Source organism: Somniosus microcephalus, chromosome 9 (assembly GCF_052327205.1).
Source record: "Somniosus microcephalus isolate GS21.2 chromosome 9, FLI_Smic_1.0, whole genome shotgun sequence".
Lineage (NCBI taxonomy): Eukaryota > Metazoa > Chordata > Chondrichthyes > Squaliformes > Somniosidae > Somniosus > Somniosus microcephalus.
Window position 1 is genome coordinate 181,333,005 of NC_140995.1, and position 19,442 is coordinate 181,352,446.

At 45.1% G+C, this 19,442-nt stretch overlaps 1 protein-coding gene across 3 annotated transcripts in view; it reads left to right on the top strand.

The window, feature by feature from the left end:
* Positions 1 to 19,442, top strand: part of ube3d (ubiquitin protein ligase E3D) — a 182,129-nt gene that overhangs the window by 12,469 nt on the left and 150,218 nt on the right. For all 3 annotated transcript variants that reach the window (XM_085997668.1, XM_085997669.1, XM_085997667.1), the window contains exons 3-6: positions 1,809 to 1,899; positions 3,696 to 3,936; positions 12,931 to 13,000; positions 16,302 to 16,380. In XM_085997668.1, the coding sequence (XP_085853794.1) occupies positions 1,809 to 1,899; positions 3,696 to 3,936; positions 12,931 to 13,000; positions 16,302 to 16,380 (481 nt within the window). The remainder of the gene's footprint in view (positions 1 to 1,808; positions 1,900 to 3,695; positions 3,937 to 12,930; positions 13,001 to 16,301; positions 16,381 to 19,442) is intronic.

The window sequence follows — 19,442 nt, forward strand, 5'->3', positions numbered from 1 at the left end:
GGAGGCCAGGGATGGCAACGGAGGCAGATGCTGGCAGGCAGCCAGCAACAAAAATGGCCGCCTGGTACCTCGCCTTTAAATAGTGCCACCCCGGCCGCAGGTAGGCCCCCCTGACACTGTTGGACATAGCGTCCGGCGGTAATTCAGGGGGCGCTACCGAAGATTGCGAGCGGGGCGCTGTGCACACCGATGACGTCATCGCCGGCGGCACAGCGTCATGGGGCGCTAACGGCTACTGCCGCCGCTAACCTCCCGCTGAATTTCGCGGGAGGCATTGGTGGCACTGCGCCCGGGCACTAGTTGCTTTGCACCCTGTTAGGGCACTACCAGGAGGTGCAAAGCAACCAAATTTCTCCCCCCTGGAGTCATAATAGCACAGAAGGAGGCCATTCGATCCATTGAGTCCCTGCTGGCTCTCTGTAGAGCAATCAAGTCAGTCCCATTCCCCCACTCTATCCCTGTAGCCCTGCAAGTTTATTTCCCTCAAGTCCCTATCCAGTCTCCCCTTGAAAACATTGAGGGGGAAAAATTGAGTCGCGCCCCCTTTGGGGCACTAACTTCGCCTGGTAAAAAATTAGCGCCCCCGCAGCTGAAATTGAGTGGTAGCACCCTAAGAGGGAAGCGGGCACTACTGGAAGCGCCCCACCTCCCTCTTGGGGCGCTGCGAGGGAATATCGTGGCGCTACGTGCCACATCAAGCCATGCGCTGCGGCACGTTGCACCGCAGTACTGCAGGCCTTGCTCCCCTGCTGGGCCACCAGGGATCAGGAGTGCTGGCAAACGAGCCTGGCACTCTGGGACTTCATGGGGGCCGGGGATGGCAACGGGGGCAGGTGCTGGCAGGTGGCCAGCAACAAAAATGGCCGCCCGCCACCTCCCCTTTAACTAGCGCCACCCCTGCCGCAGGTAGCCCCCCCTGACCCTGTCGGACATAGCGTCTGGCGGTAAGTCAAATGGGGGGCCACCGAAGATCGTGGCTGGGGCGCGAGCGGGACGCTGCGCACGGCGATGACGTCATCGCCGATGGCAAAGCGCTGCGGGATGCTAACGGTTACCGCCACCGCTAACCTCCTGCTGAATTTCGCAGGAGGTGTTGGCGGTGCCGCGCCCGGGCGCTAGTTGTTTTGCGCCCTCTTGGGGCGCTAACTGGAGGCGCAAAGCAACTGAACTTTTCCCTCTGAGTGTCTCCGCTTCCACCACTTCCATTGGCAGCAAGTTCCAGGTCATCACCACTGGCTGCGTAAAAAAGTTTTTACTCACATCCCCCCTGTATCTCTTGCCCAAAACCTTAAATCTGTGTCCCCTAGTCCTTGTACCATCAACTAGTGGGAACAGCGTTTCCCCATCTAGCCTATCCAAACCAGTGATAATCTTGTACAACTCTATCAAATCACCCCTCAACCTCCTTTGCTTTAATGAAAACAAATCCAGCTTCTCCAACCTGTCCTTGTAGCTAAGATCCCCCATCCCCGGAACCATTCTGATAAATCTCCTCTGCACCCTCTCAAGTGCCTTCACACCCTTCCTAAAGTGTGGTGACCAGAACTGGACGCAATACTCCAGTTGTGGCCTAACCAGCGCTTTATAAAGGTTCAGCATAACTTCTCTACTTTTGTACTCAATACCTCTATTTATGAAGCCCAAGATCCCATATGCTTTGCTATTTGGGCATATATTAAATCTCTGACAAAACTTATATTTTAAATGCTGAAAAAGCATTACTTTCTTGTTGTAGCATATAAATCTTAATTTTGAAGCATTCATCTCAAGTATTATCCAATAATAATTAACATTTAATGTTTCTTTAGAGCTGGTTCCAACTGTGATAGGAACCTTGGAGGCCCAGGCACGCTATATCTTTCGGTGCCAGACCTGCGGACAATCTGTACTCAAGAAGCAGTAAGGCAACTTTTTGATCTATTTTTCACATGGGTGGCAGTGGAAAGGCATCGGTAACAGAAATAGTATATGTGTATAGTTAATATATTATTCAATATTGAAAGTTGTGTTAGGTGTCAGCCTTGTCTCGGTGGGAGCACTTTCACCTCTGAGTCAGAAGGTTGTGGGTTCAAGTCCCACAGCAGAGACTTGAGCACATAATTTAGGCTGACACTTCAGTGCAGTTCTGAGGGAGTGCTGCACTGTCGGAGGAGCTGTCTTTCAGATGAGATGTTAAGCCGAGGCTCAGTCTGCCCTTTCAGGTGGATGTAAAAGATTGCATAGCTCTTTTCAAAGAAGAGCAAGGGAGTTCTCCTGGTGCCCTGTCCAATATTTATCCCTCAACCAACAGCACTACAACCGATTATCTGGTCATTTATCTCACTGCTGTTTGTGGGAGCTTGCTGTGCGCAAATTGGATGCTGTGTTTTCCTACATTACAACAGTGACTCCACTTTAAATGTATTTCATATTTCATTGGCTGCAAAGTGCTTTGGGCCGTCCTTGGTCGTGAAATGCGCTATATAAATGCAAGTATTTCTTTCTGTGGCTTAGAGAACTTTTAAAGAGCAGTATGTCTCGGGTGAGATTTGGTCGTAGTAGAATTGCTAATATTGTCAATTAAAGTGTTCTGTCTTTACTGGTTCCAGTAAAAGCAAAGTTGCATTTCTGCTATTTCATTGGGGCCACTGAGAATTTAGGTTCCCACTTGGGAGTGTAGCCATTTCTACATGTGTACAGCCTGTCCCCATCTGCTGCCTGGCACATCCTATAAGATGGAGAGAATAGTCTCAAGTCACCATTGTAACCTTTGTTGTATCAGAGTGTGAGGCATATGGTGCCGAGTGGCAGAGTCAAGTTGAGGGTTACTCTAACTGTTTTAAAACCTGATTTAAAATTAGAACCACATAATATACTTTGGGCTAGAAATTCGTCGCGGGCGGTATCGGCTTGGCCGCCCGTTTTACGCAGCGCCTGATATTCAGTTCTGTTACAGTCAGTGGAACTGAATATCAGGCGCTGCGTATAATGGGCGGCCGACCCAATACCGCCCGTCTCTTGGCGCCGCCCGAGATGAATTTCTAGGCCTTTGACTAATATAAAAACATTTAGCATGCATTGCTCCCCATCACATTTCAAGCATCACACTCAAATTTCTGTCACACAGAAAACAAAAAAAACATAAAGAAACAAAAGCATTCATTTGACACACGAGCCAAAATCTCTGTAACCTCTGAATAACTTTGTTTGTTGCACAAAGAAAGTGAGAGTTGCAACATTAGAGCAATTAAATTCTTACCTTGTCCATTGCTTACTTGACAGAAGTTGGTCTTTCCAGCATTAAATGGCACCCACTTCACTGTCGCAGCAGAGTAATAGATACTAACCTTTTGCATGATGTAAAATTGTCCTTACTAACCAACTTATCATCTGATTTATCACGAGCAATGCCCTGGGCGATCTGCTTATAATGGTACAAATCCTCAACTATTTATCTTTAGTGATGTTAATTTTAGTGAAATGTACTTTTACCTTTTATAACAGTAAGCTTATTGTGTGATAAGTCTTACATTGACCACATATCAATTGAGAATGTTTTTCACGATTTTATTTTTTGCTGTTGAAGTGCTAAGGCAAGCATGGCAGTTTCTATGGGGGAAAAATGGAGTCGCGCCCCCTTTGGGGTGCTAACAGGAGGCGCAAAGCAACTGACGTTTACCCCCTATGACTCTAATGATGTGATAATTTGCACGTAGGATGTTTCAGAGAGTTCTACCGTTGCCTAGTGGAAATTGGAATGATTTGGTGGAACACTGGTGCTGCCATCCTGATCCATTTGCCAAGAAGTTACAGCCAAAGTTGGATGACTGTTTGTTAGGTGATACGTTCCTGTTGGTGAATGTGGCGAGCATTGATGAAACTGCTGTACATGAAGAGAAGACGAGGCAATCAGAGGTCGGGCAGAGTGCAGATGACACCGGAACCCATTTGGTGCAGGTAGGGGCTTTGTTTTCTACAGATAGATACTTCAAAGGGGTACATGTAGGCTTCAACTTGACTGTTGACAATATTAGATACAAGGACATAAGGATACTATCCTTAGTGAAAACCAGATTGCAGTCTGTATTTGCACTTATGCATTAAAAGAAAATAGAAAGACTTGCATTTATATAGCGCCTTTCACAATCACAGGACGTCCCAAAGCACTTTATAGCCAATGTAGTACATTTATATAGCGCCTTTCACAGCCACAGGACGTCCCAAAGCACTTTATAGCCAATGCAGTACATTTATATAGCGCCTTTCACAGCCACAGGACGTCCCAAAGCACTTTATAGCCAATGTAGTACATTTATATAGCACCTTTCACAGCCACAGGACGTCCCAACGCACTTTATAGCCAATGTAGTACATTTATATAGCACCTTTCACAGCCACAGGACGTCCCAATGCACTTTACAGCCAATGAAGTACATTTGAAGTGTAGCCACTGCTGTAATGTAGGAAAGCAGTATGCAAATATTTATTTAGTTTCTTTTAGAATATTTTGGGGGAAAAGGAACATCCTTTTTTCCTCTCCATTGCTGTACTTCTGTTTTATAATCCTCTTATTATTTAGCAACGCACAGAAAATGGGTGCAACACATTACATTGTTCCACGGAGGTAGGTAGGTCAGAACTAGCTCCCAGATTCTCCTCACGATTCTAAGTTTCAGGTGTGCTAATGGATGGCCAGGGAGGGAAAACTCTTCTTTCAGTGAAGTAGGGAAATTCAGAAGGAGAGCCCAGATTGAGTTTGTGTCACATACCTGTTAATGACCGGCTTAACTAAGAATAGCTTTGTCAGAGATTTGGGAGAAGATCACCTGCTTATCTTCTTGGCTGGGGAAGGGTGTGTAATCTGAGAATATCTAAAAGACAGGAGGGGACAATAATATGGAGTAAGCAAAAAAAAAATATACAGTAAATTAGGTTTGCAGACCTTGGCGGAAATGAGATGCTTGTTTTGAATGGTGAAAAATATTTTGGCCCTGTCCTCTGTACAAGAAGCCCTATTCCTGGGTCAGCTTATTTTCTGCTCGATGTGAAAAGGAGATTTAAACTTTTCGTTATGCAAGTATATATTGCTCTAAGGTTTTTATGTCTCTTCCCAATTGATTTTTTTTGAACTAGACATAGTTTGATATTTATAGCTAGCGCTACTTTGCAATGTTTTTGGTGGAGCCTTTATTTCTTGATATGAAATACGAATGTTGGGTGAGAAACCTACTTGACTGATGACGGGATCCTATTCAAACACTATGTTCAGTTATTTAGATTGTTAAATCTCACCCCAGTTGTTTCAGTATTCCCAGGCTACACACCATTCATCATCTGACAAGGCAAGCAAGTGATCTGTTCGAAGGCGGCAATAATAGAATAGTTACAGCACGGAAGAAGGCCATTCGGCTCGTCGAGCCCGTGCCGGCTCTCTGCAAGAGCAGTTCAGCTGACCTCACTCCCCCGCAGCCCTGCAAATCTTTTTCCTTCAGGTACTTATCCAATTCCCTTTTGAAAGCTGTGATTGAGCTTGCCTCCACCACCCTTTCAGGCAGTGCATTCCAGATCCTAACCACTCGCTGAGTAAAAAAGTTTTTCCTCGTGTCGCCTTTGGTTCTTCTGCCAATCACCTTAAATCTTTGTCCTCTGGTTCTCGACCCTTCTGCCATTGGGGAAAGTTTCTCTCTATCCAAACCCCTCATGATTTTGAACACCTCCATCAAATCTCTTCACAATCTTCACAATACTCCAGTTGAGGCCGAACCAGTGTTTTATACAGGTTCATCCTAATTTCCACGCTTTTGTACTCTATACCTTTATTCATGAAGCCCAGGATCCCGTACGCTTTTTTAACTGCTTTCTTAACCTCTCCTGCCACCTTCAACGCGTTGTGCACATATACCCCTAGGTCTCTCTCTATCAGGAAAAGCAGTGGTCCTAGAACCGACCCCTGGGGAACACCACTGTATACCTTCCTTCAGTCCAAAAAAGAACCGCTCACCACTACTCTCTGTTTCTTGTCACTTAGCCAATTTCGTATCCATGCTGCCACTGTCCCTTTTATTTCATGGGCTTCAACTTTGCTGGCAAGCCTATTATGTGGCACTTTGTCAAACGCCTTTTGGAAATCTATGTACACCACGCCAACTGCATTGCCCTCATCAACCCTCTCTGTTACCTCATAAAAAAACTCGATCAAGTTGGTTAAACACGATTTGCCTTTAACAAATCCATGCTGGCTTTCCTTAATTAATCCACACTTGTCCAAGTGACTGTTAATTTTGTCCCTGATTATTGATTCTAAAAGCTTCCCCACTACCGAGGTTAAACTGACTGGCCTGTAGTTGCTGGGTTTATCTTTACACCCTTTTTTGAACAAGGGTGTAACATTTGCAATTCTCCAGTCCTCTGGCACCACCCCCGTTTCTAAGGAGGATTGGAAGATTATGGCCAGTACCTCCACAATTACTTCCATCAGCATCCTAGGATGCATCCCATCTGGTTCTGATGACTTATCTACTTTTAAGTATAGTCAGCCTTTCTAGTACCTCCTTGTTATCAATTTTTATCCCATCCAGTATCTCCTCTACCTTCTCCTTCACTATGTCTGTGGCAGCATCTTCTCCCTTGGTAAAGACAGATGCAAAGTATTCATTAGCACCCCAGCCATACTCTCTGCCTCCATGTGTAGGTCTCCTTTTTGGTCCCTAATCGGCCCCATCCCTCCCCTTACTACCCATTTACTATTTATATGCCTATAGAAGACTTTTGGATTACCTTTTATGTTAGCTGCCATTCTATTCTCATACCCTCTCTTTGCCCCTCTTATTTTCTTTTTTACTTCTCCTCTGAACTTTCTATATTTAGCCTGATTCTCAGATGTATTCTCGACCTGACATCTGTCATACGGCTCCTTTTCTGCTTCATCTTACTCTCTATCTCTTTCGACATCCAGGGAGCTCTGACTTTAGTTGCCCTACCTTTCCCCTAGTGGGAATGTACCATGACTGTACCCGAACTATTTCCTCTTTAAAGGCAGCCCATTGTTCCATTACAGTTTTGCCTGCCAATCTTTGATTCCAATTTACCTGGGTCAGATCCGTTCTCATCCCACTGAAATTGGCCTTCCCCAATTAATTATTTTTACTCTAGATTGCTCCCTGTCCTTTTCCATAGCTAATCTAAACCTTATGATACTATGATCACTGTTCCCTAAATGTTCCCCTACTGACACTTGCTCCACTTGACCCACCTCATTCCCCATCAAGATGCATGGAGCCCATAAATATCTATCTGGTCATAATTAATAAAAGTAAACCACAGTAATCAATAATACCGATCTCATCAATAGAAAACCACGTGAGACCATAGCAGCATCTCGTTGGACAGTGAAATAACTGGACTAATGATGTGCTTGTTTTAATTATTGAATACATAATTTCAGGAATTACTCTCATAAAGATTGTTTTTATATTTTTCAAAAATGTGTCATTTTCCTCACCGTGCAGAGCTCCAGTGCCCTGTTAAAGCTCAGGCGTTATCCAGCACTTGTTTCTTTTTCTCTCTCAACCTGACGATGTACTATTTTATCTGCCAGGCAGACCTCGGTACCTCACCCAAGTGGCCATACTTCATGTGTGCGGTTCGACAGTGCATGTTAGCAGGGGTGCTTGATGGTACAGAGCATTCCAGCTAAAACTCACTCTGAGTTTTCCTGTTCAGATATGGAGGGTGTTAGTATGTGCTTTCTCCCAACACTTTTTAACTTGCATTCATAGTAACAAAAAAAAATGTGATTTCCAAAAGCAGACCCGACCTTCTATGGACAGAAACCTGCCTGCACAGAATAACCATTACCCTTTCATTGTGATACCAGCCACTGGAGATCACATGGGGTGCCCACTCTGTTCTGATATTTTCTCTAAAAGGTGTGTAGTCTAGCCGAAACTAAAAGGCTTATTCACAAATTTGATAATAGAAGCACTAAGGAACATAGGAATGGGAGCCGGTCATTCAGCCCCCCTGAGCCTGTTCCGCCATTCAGTTAGATCATGGCCGATCTGTACCTCAACTCCATTTACCCGCCTTTGCTCCATAATCCCTTGATACCCTTACCTAACAAAAATCAATTGATCTCAGTGTTGGACACAGCAAGAAAACCAAAGTACAATAATTAAAACAATAAGGCTAGAATCAGACTACAAGGGGTTAAAACGCACTTTCCCACCAGATGGCCTGGAAATTCATTTGCATCTGTTTTCGGGCGTGAATTGAGCGGCGACAGCGACTGCCAGGCCTGAACCGATTGGCAAAAGGAGCACGCGATATTGGTCCTCTGGCGTCATCAGAAGTCGACTGGCGTGCTGTGGACACTAATCACGCCCCAAGAGGCAGTTCGCTGGTCGCAGAGAGGAGCAAAATCGTCCGGCTGGGTGCCAGGGCCAGTTCTTTAACTGGAGCTATCTACTCTAATCCTATTTCCCTGTCTTTTTCACTGTATCCTTTTAGATTCTTTCATTTCAAATACTGCTCAATTCTGCCTTGATTGCCATTTGAAGCAAAGCGTTCCATGTTTCATCAATCCTCTGTCTTAAAAAAATTCTTTCATCTTTCCCCTTCATTCTTTGAGTGAAAACCCTGAGTTTTTGCCCCCTGGTTACCCATTTGCCAACCAGCGGAAGCAAACTTTCATTATTTTCCCACTTGAAACCTTTCATAATGCTATAAACCTCGATTAGATTTCTCTTAATCTTTTTTGTTTCAGTGGGGGGGAAAAAAATAATTTCTTTAATAACTAGAATTCCTTATTCCTGGTATCATTCTAATGAATCTTTGCTGTACTCTTTCCATGGCTCTTCCTGTAAAGGAATGTTCAGAATTTTATGCAATACTCCAACTGTAGTCCAGCCAACTTGTACCAATTAAACATAACTCCAGTGCTTTTGTTTTCATTGCTCCATATGCATATTTAATGGTCTTTTCTACTTACACCCTCACCATATAAAGATCTGTATATTTGCATCCCCTAGATATCGCTGTTAAGAATCTTACCATTTAAGGCATACGTTCTTTCTCTCAAAATGTACTACTTTCACCGCTCATCAAAAGAGAGAGAACATCAATGAGAGCAGTGAAAGTATGGCCAGAGGGGGCAGTATCGGAGCTTCAGGATTGCTTTGAACGCACTGATTGGGGCATGTTTGCCCACAATGACATCGAGGAATACGCATCCACAGTGCTATTCTACATCAACAGCTGCGTCGAGGTCGTCACGACCCACAAAAATATCAGGTCATACCCCAACCAGAAACCCTGGATGAACGGAGAGGTCCGCTCACTGTTGAAAGCACGCGACGCAGCATTTAAATCTGGCGACGCGGCGGCTTACAGAGCAGCTAGGACCAACCTAAAAAAGGGTATCAGGACTGCCAAATGGAAACAGACACTGCGGATAGAGGATCACTTCCGCAACAACTCGGACCCCCGGCGCATGTGGCAAGGCATCCAGGCCTTCACTGACTACAAGGGCAAAAACACCAGTCCCCCGGTCAGCGACGCCTCCCTTCCGGAGGAGCTTAACAACTTCTACGCTCGCTTCGACAGGGACAACAAGGAGCCGGCTACCAAAGCCTTGCCACCCCCGGAAGACCAGGTGCTCACTCTGTCGACCTCCGACGTAAGGGGCGCTTTACGCAGAGTGAACACACGAAAGGCTACTGGACCGGATAGCATCCCTGGACGGGTACTCAAGGAATGTGCTGATCAGCTGGCTGATGTCTTCACCGCCATCTTCAACCTGTCATTGGCCCAGGCAGTAGTCCCTACATGCTTCAAGACCGCCACCATCATTCCTGTGCCAAAACAAGCGGCTGTGATGTGTCTGAACGACTATCGACCTGTCGCACTCCCACCCATCATAAAGAAGTGTTGAGAGAGACTGGTCCTGGCTCACATCAAAGCCAGTGTTCCTGCCTCCCTTGACCAACACCAGTTTGCCTATCGGGCAAACAGATCAACGGAGGATGCAATCACTACTGCTCTACACTCGGCACTGAATCACCTAGATGGTAAGGAGACCTACATCAGAATGTTGTTTATAGACTACAGCTCAGCATTCAACACTATCGTCCCCAACAAGCTGGCCACCAAACTCCAAACTCTTGGCCTGAACACTTCCCTCTGCAACTGGACCCTGGACTTCCTAACAAACAGACCCCAGTCTGTCAAATTAGGCAACCACACCTCTCCCCCCCCCCCCCCCCCCCCCCCCCGACCCTGAACACGGGGGCCCCACAAGGATGTGTGCTGAGCCCCCTCCTCTACTCCCTCTTCACCCACGACTGTGTGGCTGTTAATGGTTCCAACACCATCATCAAGTTTGCAGATGACACCACGGTAGTAGGCCAGATCACCAACAACGATGAGTCAGCCTACAGGGAGGAGGTCCAGCATCTCGTGAAGTGGTGCGCCGACAACAACCTGGCCCTTAACACCAAGAAAACAAAGGAAATAATCGTGGACTTCAGGAAGTCCAAAGGCGGAAGTCACACCCCCATCCACATCAATGGGGCGGAGGTGGAAAGGGTGGCCAGCTTTAAGTTCCTCGGAGTCCACATCACGGAAGACCTCTCCTGGTCCCTCAACACCTCCTCTCTGGTGAAGAAGGCCCAGCAGCGCCTATATTTCTTGAGGAGGCTGAAGGGATGTAATCTGTCACCCCCGATCCTCTCTAACTTCTACCGCTGCACTATAGAGAGCATCCTGACAAACTGTATCACGGTATGGTATGGCAGCTGTAGCTCCCATGACCGGAAAGCCCTGCAGCGGGTAGCCAAAACTGCCCAACGCATTACCGGCACCCGGCTACCGACCATAGAACATATATATCAGAAACGCTGCCTACGGAGGGCACGGTCCATCATCAAAGACCCTACCCACCCCAGCCACAGCCTGTTCGCCCTCCTACCATCTGGAAGACGCTACAGATGCATTCGCACCCATACGACCAGATTTAGGAACAGCTTCTTTCCCAGGGCTGTCATCCTACTGAACTCCACAAATAAACACTAAAGCCTGCACATCTGCCGATGCACTTTATTATGGTCATATTTATGCTAATATATATGTACAAATGTATGTTGAAATGTTTAAGTGTCCTAATCCAAATTGTACACTCTCGGGAGCCGCAAGCCTACATTTCGTTGTACTGCACTTGTGCACTAACAATGACAATAAAAAGTTGATTTGATTTGATTGATTGATTTGACTTTATTTTTCTTTGCTTCGTACTGCATCTGCCACCAATCTTCCCACTCTACCAACTAACCTGTGCTCTGCTACAATCTCTTGCATTCTTCCTCACGATTTGCCAGGCTACTTAATTTGCTATCGTCAACCAAAACATATTCTTCTTGTCTCTATGTTGAAGTCATGTGTATATAAATGGAAAATAAATAAAGGTCCAGCATAGAAACCTGGGCAGGCCACAATCCACATCCTAATAATTCAAACCACCATCCTGTTCTCTGCTTTCAGTTGCCGAGCCATCTTTCTATCCATGCGGCTACATTGCCTTTAATGCCATGTGCATATGAGCTTATCTCTCCTCCCCTATCTTTTATAGGGGTGCCATCTTCCAAATCTTTGGCACACTTCCCGTTTCCAAAAAAATCTGGAAAATAATGGTTACCATCTCCCCTATCTCCCCCACAGCTTCCCTCAATATTCTGGAATATGTGCAACATCGCAAGATGAGGAAAATCAGTCGGCCTATTTTAGTCTATCCATCCAGAACCAGAACAAAACAGGGTTGTTTCCCCTGGCTGGAGTGTCTAGAACTAGGGGGCATAGTCTCGGGATAAGGGGTCGGCCATTCAAGACTGAGGTGAGGAGGAATTTCTTCACTCAGAGGGTTGTGAATCTTTGGAATTCTCTACCCCAGAGGGCTGTGGATGCTTAATCGTTGAGTATATTCAAGGCTGAGATAGATAGATTTTTGGACTCCAGGGAATATGGGGATAGGGCGGGAAAGTGGAGTTGAGGTTGAGGATCAGCCATGATCTTATAGAATGGCAGAGCAGGCTTCCCTCTATCACAGTAAACTATTTTTTTGGATGAAGTCATGGGCTGAACAGATAATATAAGTTGAGATTCAATCCATGACATCATCAATTTATTGCAAGTGGGAAAGAGTAAGCATTTGGCAATAAAAACTAATTTTGAATATAATTTTAGTAAGGAATCCATAATGTGCCAGAATTTAAAACATTGGCTATTAGTAATTTGGGTTTGGGATTTATTTTAGCCCTTCACAAGCCAACAGTGCCTACTTGCCTTGCAGCACAAAAGCTAAAATGAGTAATAATTGACCTTTAATAATACATTACCCTGGCAGATTGATATTTTTTCCAATCCAGGAAAGGAGTAAACTTGATAAACATTGATATGCATCCATTATTCATTTCCCATGTGTTTTTTATATTGCTTTAAATTTAATGTGGCTGTTGTTCATGCCTTTTGGCTTGTAATAATTGTCCTGATAATGTGTTACAGTACCATTCAGAGTCATATTGAGACAATCAATTAAAAGTAAAGCTGCATATTTTCATTCCCCTTGGAGGCCCCTCGGTATCTTCCTGGCTGCTACAGCTGGCTAGATTCAGTGGTTTTTTTTGTGGTCAGTCAGCAGGAAGTGTGATGGAATGGGCCAAGGCTGCCGATGTTTATCCCCTCCTTGCCCAAGGCTGAAATATGTCAGTTATGTATAATCTTCCATCTTTAGTGGTCCAGTTGGCAGCTGACAAAGCTCCCCAGCTGAGGCATTGAGTCTTGAGGGGTTTGAATCAAACTGTCTGATTTGGAGTCACGTCAGCGACACTTCTGTTTTATGTAAGCTCAGAATTGAATGCCTCATTCTGAATAGTCATTTTTTTCACTTTTATTTTCTTGCAGATGCCGAAAGAAAATAACGCAATAGTTTGCGCACGTTGTAGGAAGGTGCTGGGAGATGTGACCTCATCAGGTACAATGCGCACAAATTGCTCTTTGACACTTCAAACCAGTGTCTGGCTATGTTAGCGCCATAGTTAGCTTCCATATTCCTTCTCTCTTCAGTTTCCCTCTTTCGATCTCATTTTTCTCCTTTTGTCCTGCCATTTCCACTTTGTCTTTCACTCTGCCTCTTCCTTCTTCTTAACGTCGCTTTGTCTTTTTCTCTCTGTCTTCCTTTCTCTCTTCTCCTCCTTGCTTAGCTCTTTCTTTCTTTAACTCTCATTCCACCCCTCGCCATTACTGGCAGCAGCTCCAATTGGCTTGTTTTCTGCTGCAGAAGTTGGTAGTGCACTGAAGGTTTGTGCTTGTGGCTGTAGTTACATAGAAACATAGAAGATAGGAGCAGGAGTAGGCCATTCAGCCCCTCGATCCTGTTCCGCCATTTAATGAGATTATGGCTGATCATCCAAATTCAGTACCCTGTCCCTGCTTTCTCCCCATATCCCTTGATCCCTTTAGCCTTAAGAAATATAGCTAACTCCTTCTTGAATATATTTAATGAATTGGCCTCAACTGCCTTCTGTGGTAGAGAATTCCACAGGTTCACCACTCTCTGGGTGAAGAAATTCCTCCTAATTTCTGTCCTAAATGGCCTACCCCTTATCCTTAGAATGTGACCCCTGGTTCTGGACTCCCCCGCTATCGGGAACATCCTTCCTGCATCTAGTCTGTCTAGTCCTGTTAGAATTTTATAAGTTTCAATGAGATCTCCTCTCATTCTTCTAAACTCTAGCGAATACAAGCCTAATCGACCCAATTTCTCCTCATACGTCATTCCTGCCATCCCAGGTATCAGTCTGGTGAATCTTCGCTGCACTCCCTCCATGGCAAGAACATCCTTCCTCAGATAAGGCAACCAAAACTGCACACAATACTCAAAAGGTGTAGTCTCACCAAGGCCCTGTACAACTGCAGCAAACATCCTTGCTCCTGTACTCGAATCCTCTCGCTATGAAGGCCAACATACCATTTGCCTTCTTAACCGCCTGCTGCGCCTGCATGCTTACCTTCAGCGACTGGTGCACAAGGACACCCAGGCCTCGTTGCTCTTCCCCTTCTCCCAATCTATTGCCGTTCAGATAATAATCTGCCTTCCTGTTTTTGCCACCAAAGTGGATAACCTCGCATTTATCCACCTGTACTGCATCTACCATATCACCCAACCTGTCCAAATCATACTGGAGTTTCTCTGCATCCTTCTCACGGCACACACGCCCACCCAGCTTTGTGTCATCTGCAAACTTGGAGATATTACATCTAGTTCCCTCATCTAGATCATTAATATATATTGTGAATAGCTTGGGCCCTAGCACCGATTCCTGCGGTACCCCACCAGTCACTGCCTGCCACTCGGAAAAAGACCCGTTTATTCCAACTCTTTGCTTTCTATCTGCCAACCAGTTCTCTATCCAAGTCAGTACCTTACCCCCAATCCCATGTGCTTTAACTTTGCACGCTAATCTCTTATGCGGGATCTTATCGAAAGCCTTCTGAAAGTCCAAATGCACCACATCCACTGGTTCTCCCTTATCTATTTTACCAGTTACATCCTCAAAATATTCCAGTAGATTAGTCAAGCATGATTTACCTTTTGTAAATCCATGTTGACTTTGTCCGATCCTGTCACTGTTCTTCAAGTGCTCTACTATTACATCTTTTATAATGGACTCTAGCATTTTCCCCAGTACCGATGTCAGGCTTACCGGTCTGTAATTTCCCCGTTTTCTCTCTACCACCTTAGTTAGAGCGGCAGTGTTACTTATTTGCTTGTCAGGTTCCGGGTGGGATTGATTGCATGGTCAGCTAACGAAAGGCCTGCGCTGCACTTCACCCACGGTAGAACTGTATGTGGCTCAGGTCACAGCAGTTGCACACCTCTGCAATAGGCATTCACTATGGGACTTAGTTTTAAATTGAGCCTAAATGTCTGGATAGAAAGTCTCCACTTTCTGCTTGACATAAAGGTCTTTGCAGAATTAGTTCTTAGTGAGTGGGGATTGATGGCACAAACGTCTCCTAATTGGATACTAAGGCCTCCCTTTCGGCCCCTTGGCCTGCCATCTGGCCTACTTTTCCCCCAGTGCTCCGCTCCAAGTTTAAGGCTTTGCTATGGTCCCAGGCTTGCCTGCCCCCAGGTTGATCCCTGACCCCACTTGTTAATTCCCAGCTCCCTTCCAGATCCAGCTCTGGGCCCCCAGATTTTCTGTTGCAGCAGGCGGGTGAAAAACGTTTAGTGTTGTAAGTATCCATGGAGCTATGGAGGGATCAGGAATGGTACCAGATTGGGATTGACCTTTAGAATCATAGAATCTTACAGCAGTTTTTTTCATATTCCTTTTTGAACCTCTTCTATACCTCTCCCGGTCTGCTGGATGAGCTATAAAAAGCAGCAAAGAGATGCAAAGAAAGTAATAAGAGGTACAAAAAGGGAATATGAATAAAAACTTGCTGGGGATATCAAAGCTAACAGCAAAGGTTTGACAGTGAAAATTACAAATGTTCTGCTGCTTTAATGTGTTTTATTCTATAGATGCATAAATGCCAGTTCTTCACTATTTTTATCAGTGTGATTAGGTTGAGATGGCCCTGGTTTTGAAATCTTTATCTGCGTGTGATAATTTGTAGACTTAATTAAGTTATATAGCTTGGCATTCTTGGTAATGTTTTCAAAATGATTGCCAATTACTCACCAATGTGCCCAGATGCTTATTGTGTGTAGGAGTGGATTGCACCACAGAGAGGGGATGAACCACCTTACTCGGGATGGTAAGAGTTGTGCTAACCCACATGCTAATGACACCTTGTGTCCCCAAGAAGCAGCCCGAGTAGGTTTGGGGAAGAGGTCTTGAGGGCACTGTAAGCCACGACCCTCGTTGCCACCGGGATCTGCACCCAATGCAGGGTGGAGATGTGGGCCTAACTGGAAAGTATGTAAAAGTGTGCCATTAAGGCATTCCTCAGAGACCGGGTTGGGATGGCCTCAGTGTGTGGAGTGTGATTTATTTAGTGTATCTTCTGTAAATCACCCTCTTACAATCCCCATACTCCGATCTTAATACCAGTTTTTATTTCAAAAAACATATTTTATTGCTGATTATTTTTGACCTTACGGCAGATAAAGTAATAGCTAGTGAAAGATACGCTGTAAATGCAGCAAAAGTAACTGGAGTGCATGTGACAATATGACAGCATTTTTTTCAGGGATGTGTCAAGCATAAGTTTTTGAACAGATTCCATTACATGGCAGATGTTTGTAATTTATTTCCTTACAGATACAATTAAATTTTATGTCACTGAGGTGCTGGTCCAGCCTCTGATGAACAAGGCTTTGAAAAGGCAGATAGGTAAAAGGTAATGTTTCCTCACAAAAGTGTTTTGAGACACCCTGTGATAAGGTGCTATATACATCCAAGTATATATTTTTAAATTAAATTCTATGATTTTTATACTACTTCATGATGTGCAAAAACATACCATAAAATTAAAACATCTGATCCCTGATAGCTCAGTCAGTTGATCCAGTGAACAGCCATCTAGACAGCCCGAAGCCACCGTCACCGCCAGAAGCCACCAGCCACTGGAAGTAACCCATCCATCATCAGCAGCCTGAGATTCAGAGGCCTGCAGCAACCAGTAGCAGATATGATGGAGAGGGACGTCTGGTTCCCCAGGTTATGAGGAATTGGTTATTGTCAGCTGTGGCTCAGTGGGTGGCGCTCTCGCCTCTGAGTCAGAGGGTTGTGGGTTCAAGTCCTACTCCAAAGACTTGAGCACAAAAATCTAGGCTGACACTCTAGTGCAGTACTGAGAGAGTGCTGCACTGTCGGAGGTGCCGTCTTTCAGATGAGACGTTAAACTGAGGCCCTGTCTGCTCTGGTGGGCGTAAAAGATCCCATGGCACTATTTTGAAGAAGAGCCAGGGAGTTATCCCTGGTGTCTGGGCCAATATTTATCCCTCAATCAACATCAACATCAACAACAACAACTTGCATTTATATAGCGCCTTTAACGTAGTAAAACGTCCCAAGGTGCTGCACAGGTGTATTTTAAGACAAAAAATTTGACACCGAGCTACATAAGGATAGATTAGGGCAGGTAAAATAGGTAGGTTTTAAGGAGCGTCTTAAAGGAGGAAATGAGGTAGCGAGGCGGAGAGGTTTAGGCGGGGGGTGGGGGGGTCGGGGGGTGCGGTGTGGGGTGGGGTGGTTGGGGGGGGGGTCGTTGGGAGGGGGGTCGTGGGGCTGAAGGAGATTACAGAGATAGGAAGGGGCGAGGCCATGGAGGGATTTTGTCACTAAACATCACTAACAGATTATCTGGTCATTATCATATTGTTCTTTGTGGGAACTTGCTGTACGCAAATTGGCTGCCGCATTTCCTACATTACAACAGTGACTATATTTCATTGGCTGTACGCTTTGGGATGTCCAGTGGTCATGAAAGGCGCTATATAAATGCAAGACTTTCTTCCTGTGGAAGTAGGAGCAGTGAAATCATCAGGACAGCTAGCATGAAAGGAATCATCATTGGGAGAGCTGGTAGGAGTGGGACAGGCAGGAGAGGAATCAGGAGCAGGAAAAGAATCATCAGTGGAAGAGCTGGCAAGAAGGGAAGGATAGGCAGTGGCATAGTCAACAGCAGAGGACAAATGCAAAATGTATGCACTGCAAAAAGTAATTCATTGTGTGAAATGTTTTGAGGCATTTTGAGCTAATAAGGTGCAATGTAAATATTATTCTTGTATGTAGTATTTTTAATGTTACTAGTAGACCTCCTGGAAGTTTTTCCACAGTGAGTCAGAGGATGCTCTCTCTTGTCTTCATGTTGCTGACTCTTTCTTATTTCCTTCACTGGGCCTTTCTCTTGTCATGTGCTTTGTCGTTTTCTGTTAGTCTTTCTCTTTTCTTCTGGGTGGGAGATAAGTGAGCTGGGTTGGCACGGCACGGCACTTGAAGGGATCCACTGCTCCATCTTTTCACTTTATCCCTCATTCTGGTGCACTTCCCTATTCCCATCCTGTCCTCTCTTACCAATCTCGCATCATGTGCTCTTCTCTCTGTTGTATTTCCTTGATTACTGATTAATCAAATAACCTCCCAGAGATGCCGGGGAACATCGGGTCTGATGAAAGGGTGGAACTGAAAGAAATCAGTATTTGTAGGGAAATGGTGTTAGGAAAATTGATGGGACTGAAGGCCGATAAATCCCCAGGGCCTGATAATCTACATCCCAGGGTACTTAAGGAAGTGGCCCTAGAAATAGTAGATGCATTGCTGGTCATCTTCCAGAACTCGATAGACTCTGGAACAGTACCCATGGATTGGAGGGTAGCTAATGTTACCCCACTATTCAAAAAAGGTGGTAGAGAAAAAGCGGGGAATTATAGACTGGTAAGCCTGACATCGGTAGTGGGGAAAATGCTAGAGTCCATTATAAAAGATGTAATAGCAGAGCACTTGGAAAGCAGTGACAGGATCGGACAAAGTCAACATGGATTTACAAAAGGTAAATCATGCTTGACTAATCTACTGGAATATTTTGAGGATGTAACTGGTAAAATAGATAAGGGAGAACCAGTGGATGTGGTGTATTTGGACTTTCAGAAGGCTTTCGATAAGGTCCCACATAAGAGATTAGCGTGCAAAATTAAGGCACATGGGATTGGGGGCAAGGTATTGACTTGGATAGAGAACTGGTTGGTGGACAGAAAGCAAAGAGTTGGAATAAACGGGTCGTTTTCCGAGTGGCAGGCAGTGACTAGTGGGGTACCGCAAGGATCGGTCCTAGGACCCCAGCTGTTCACGATATATATTAATGATCTGGACGAGGGAATTGGATGTAATATCTCCAAATTTGCAGACGACACAAAGTTGGGTGGGAGGGTACGCTGTGAGGAGGATGTCGTGAAACTCCAGTACGATTTGGACAGGTTGGGTGATTGGGCAGAAACATGGCAAATGCACTATAATGTGGATAAATGTGAGGTTATCCACTTTGGTGGCAAAAACAGGAAGGCAGATTATTATTTGAATGGCAATAGATTGGGAGAAGGGGAAGTGCAAAGAGACCTGGGTGTTCTTGTGCACCAATCGCTGAAGGTAAGCATGCAGGTGCAGCAGGTGTTTAGGAAGGCAAATGGTATGTTGGCCTTTGTAGAAAGAGGGTTCAAGTACAGGAACAAGGATGCCTTGCTACAGTTGTACAGGGCCTTGGTGAGACCGCACCTTGAGTATTGTGTGCAGTTTTGGTCACCTTACCTGAGGAAGGACATTCTTGCCATGGAGGGAGTGCAGTGAAGATTCACCAGGCTGATACCTGGGATGGCAGGAATGACGTATGAGGAGAGATTGTGTCGATTGGGCTTATACTCACTGGAGTTTAGAAGATTGAGAGGGGATCTCATCAAAATTTAT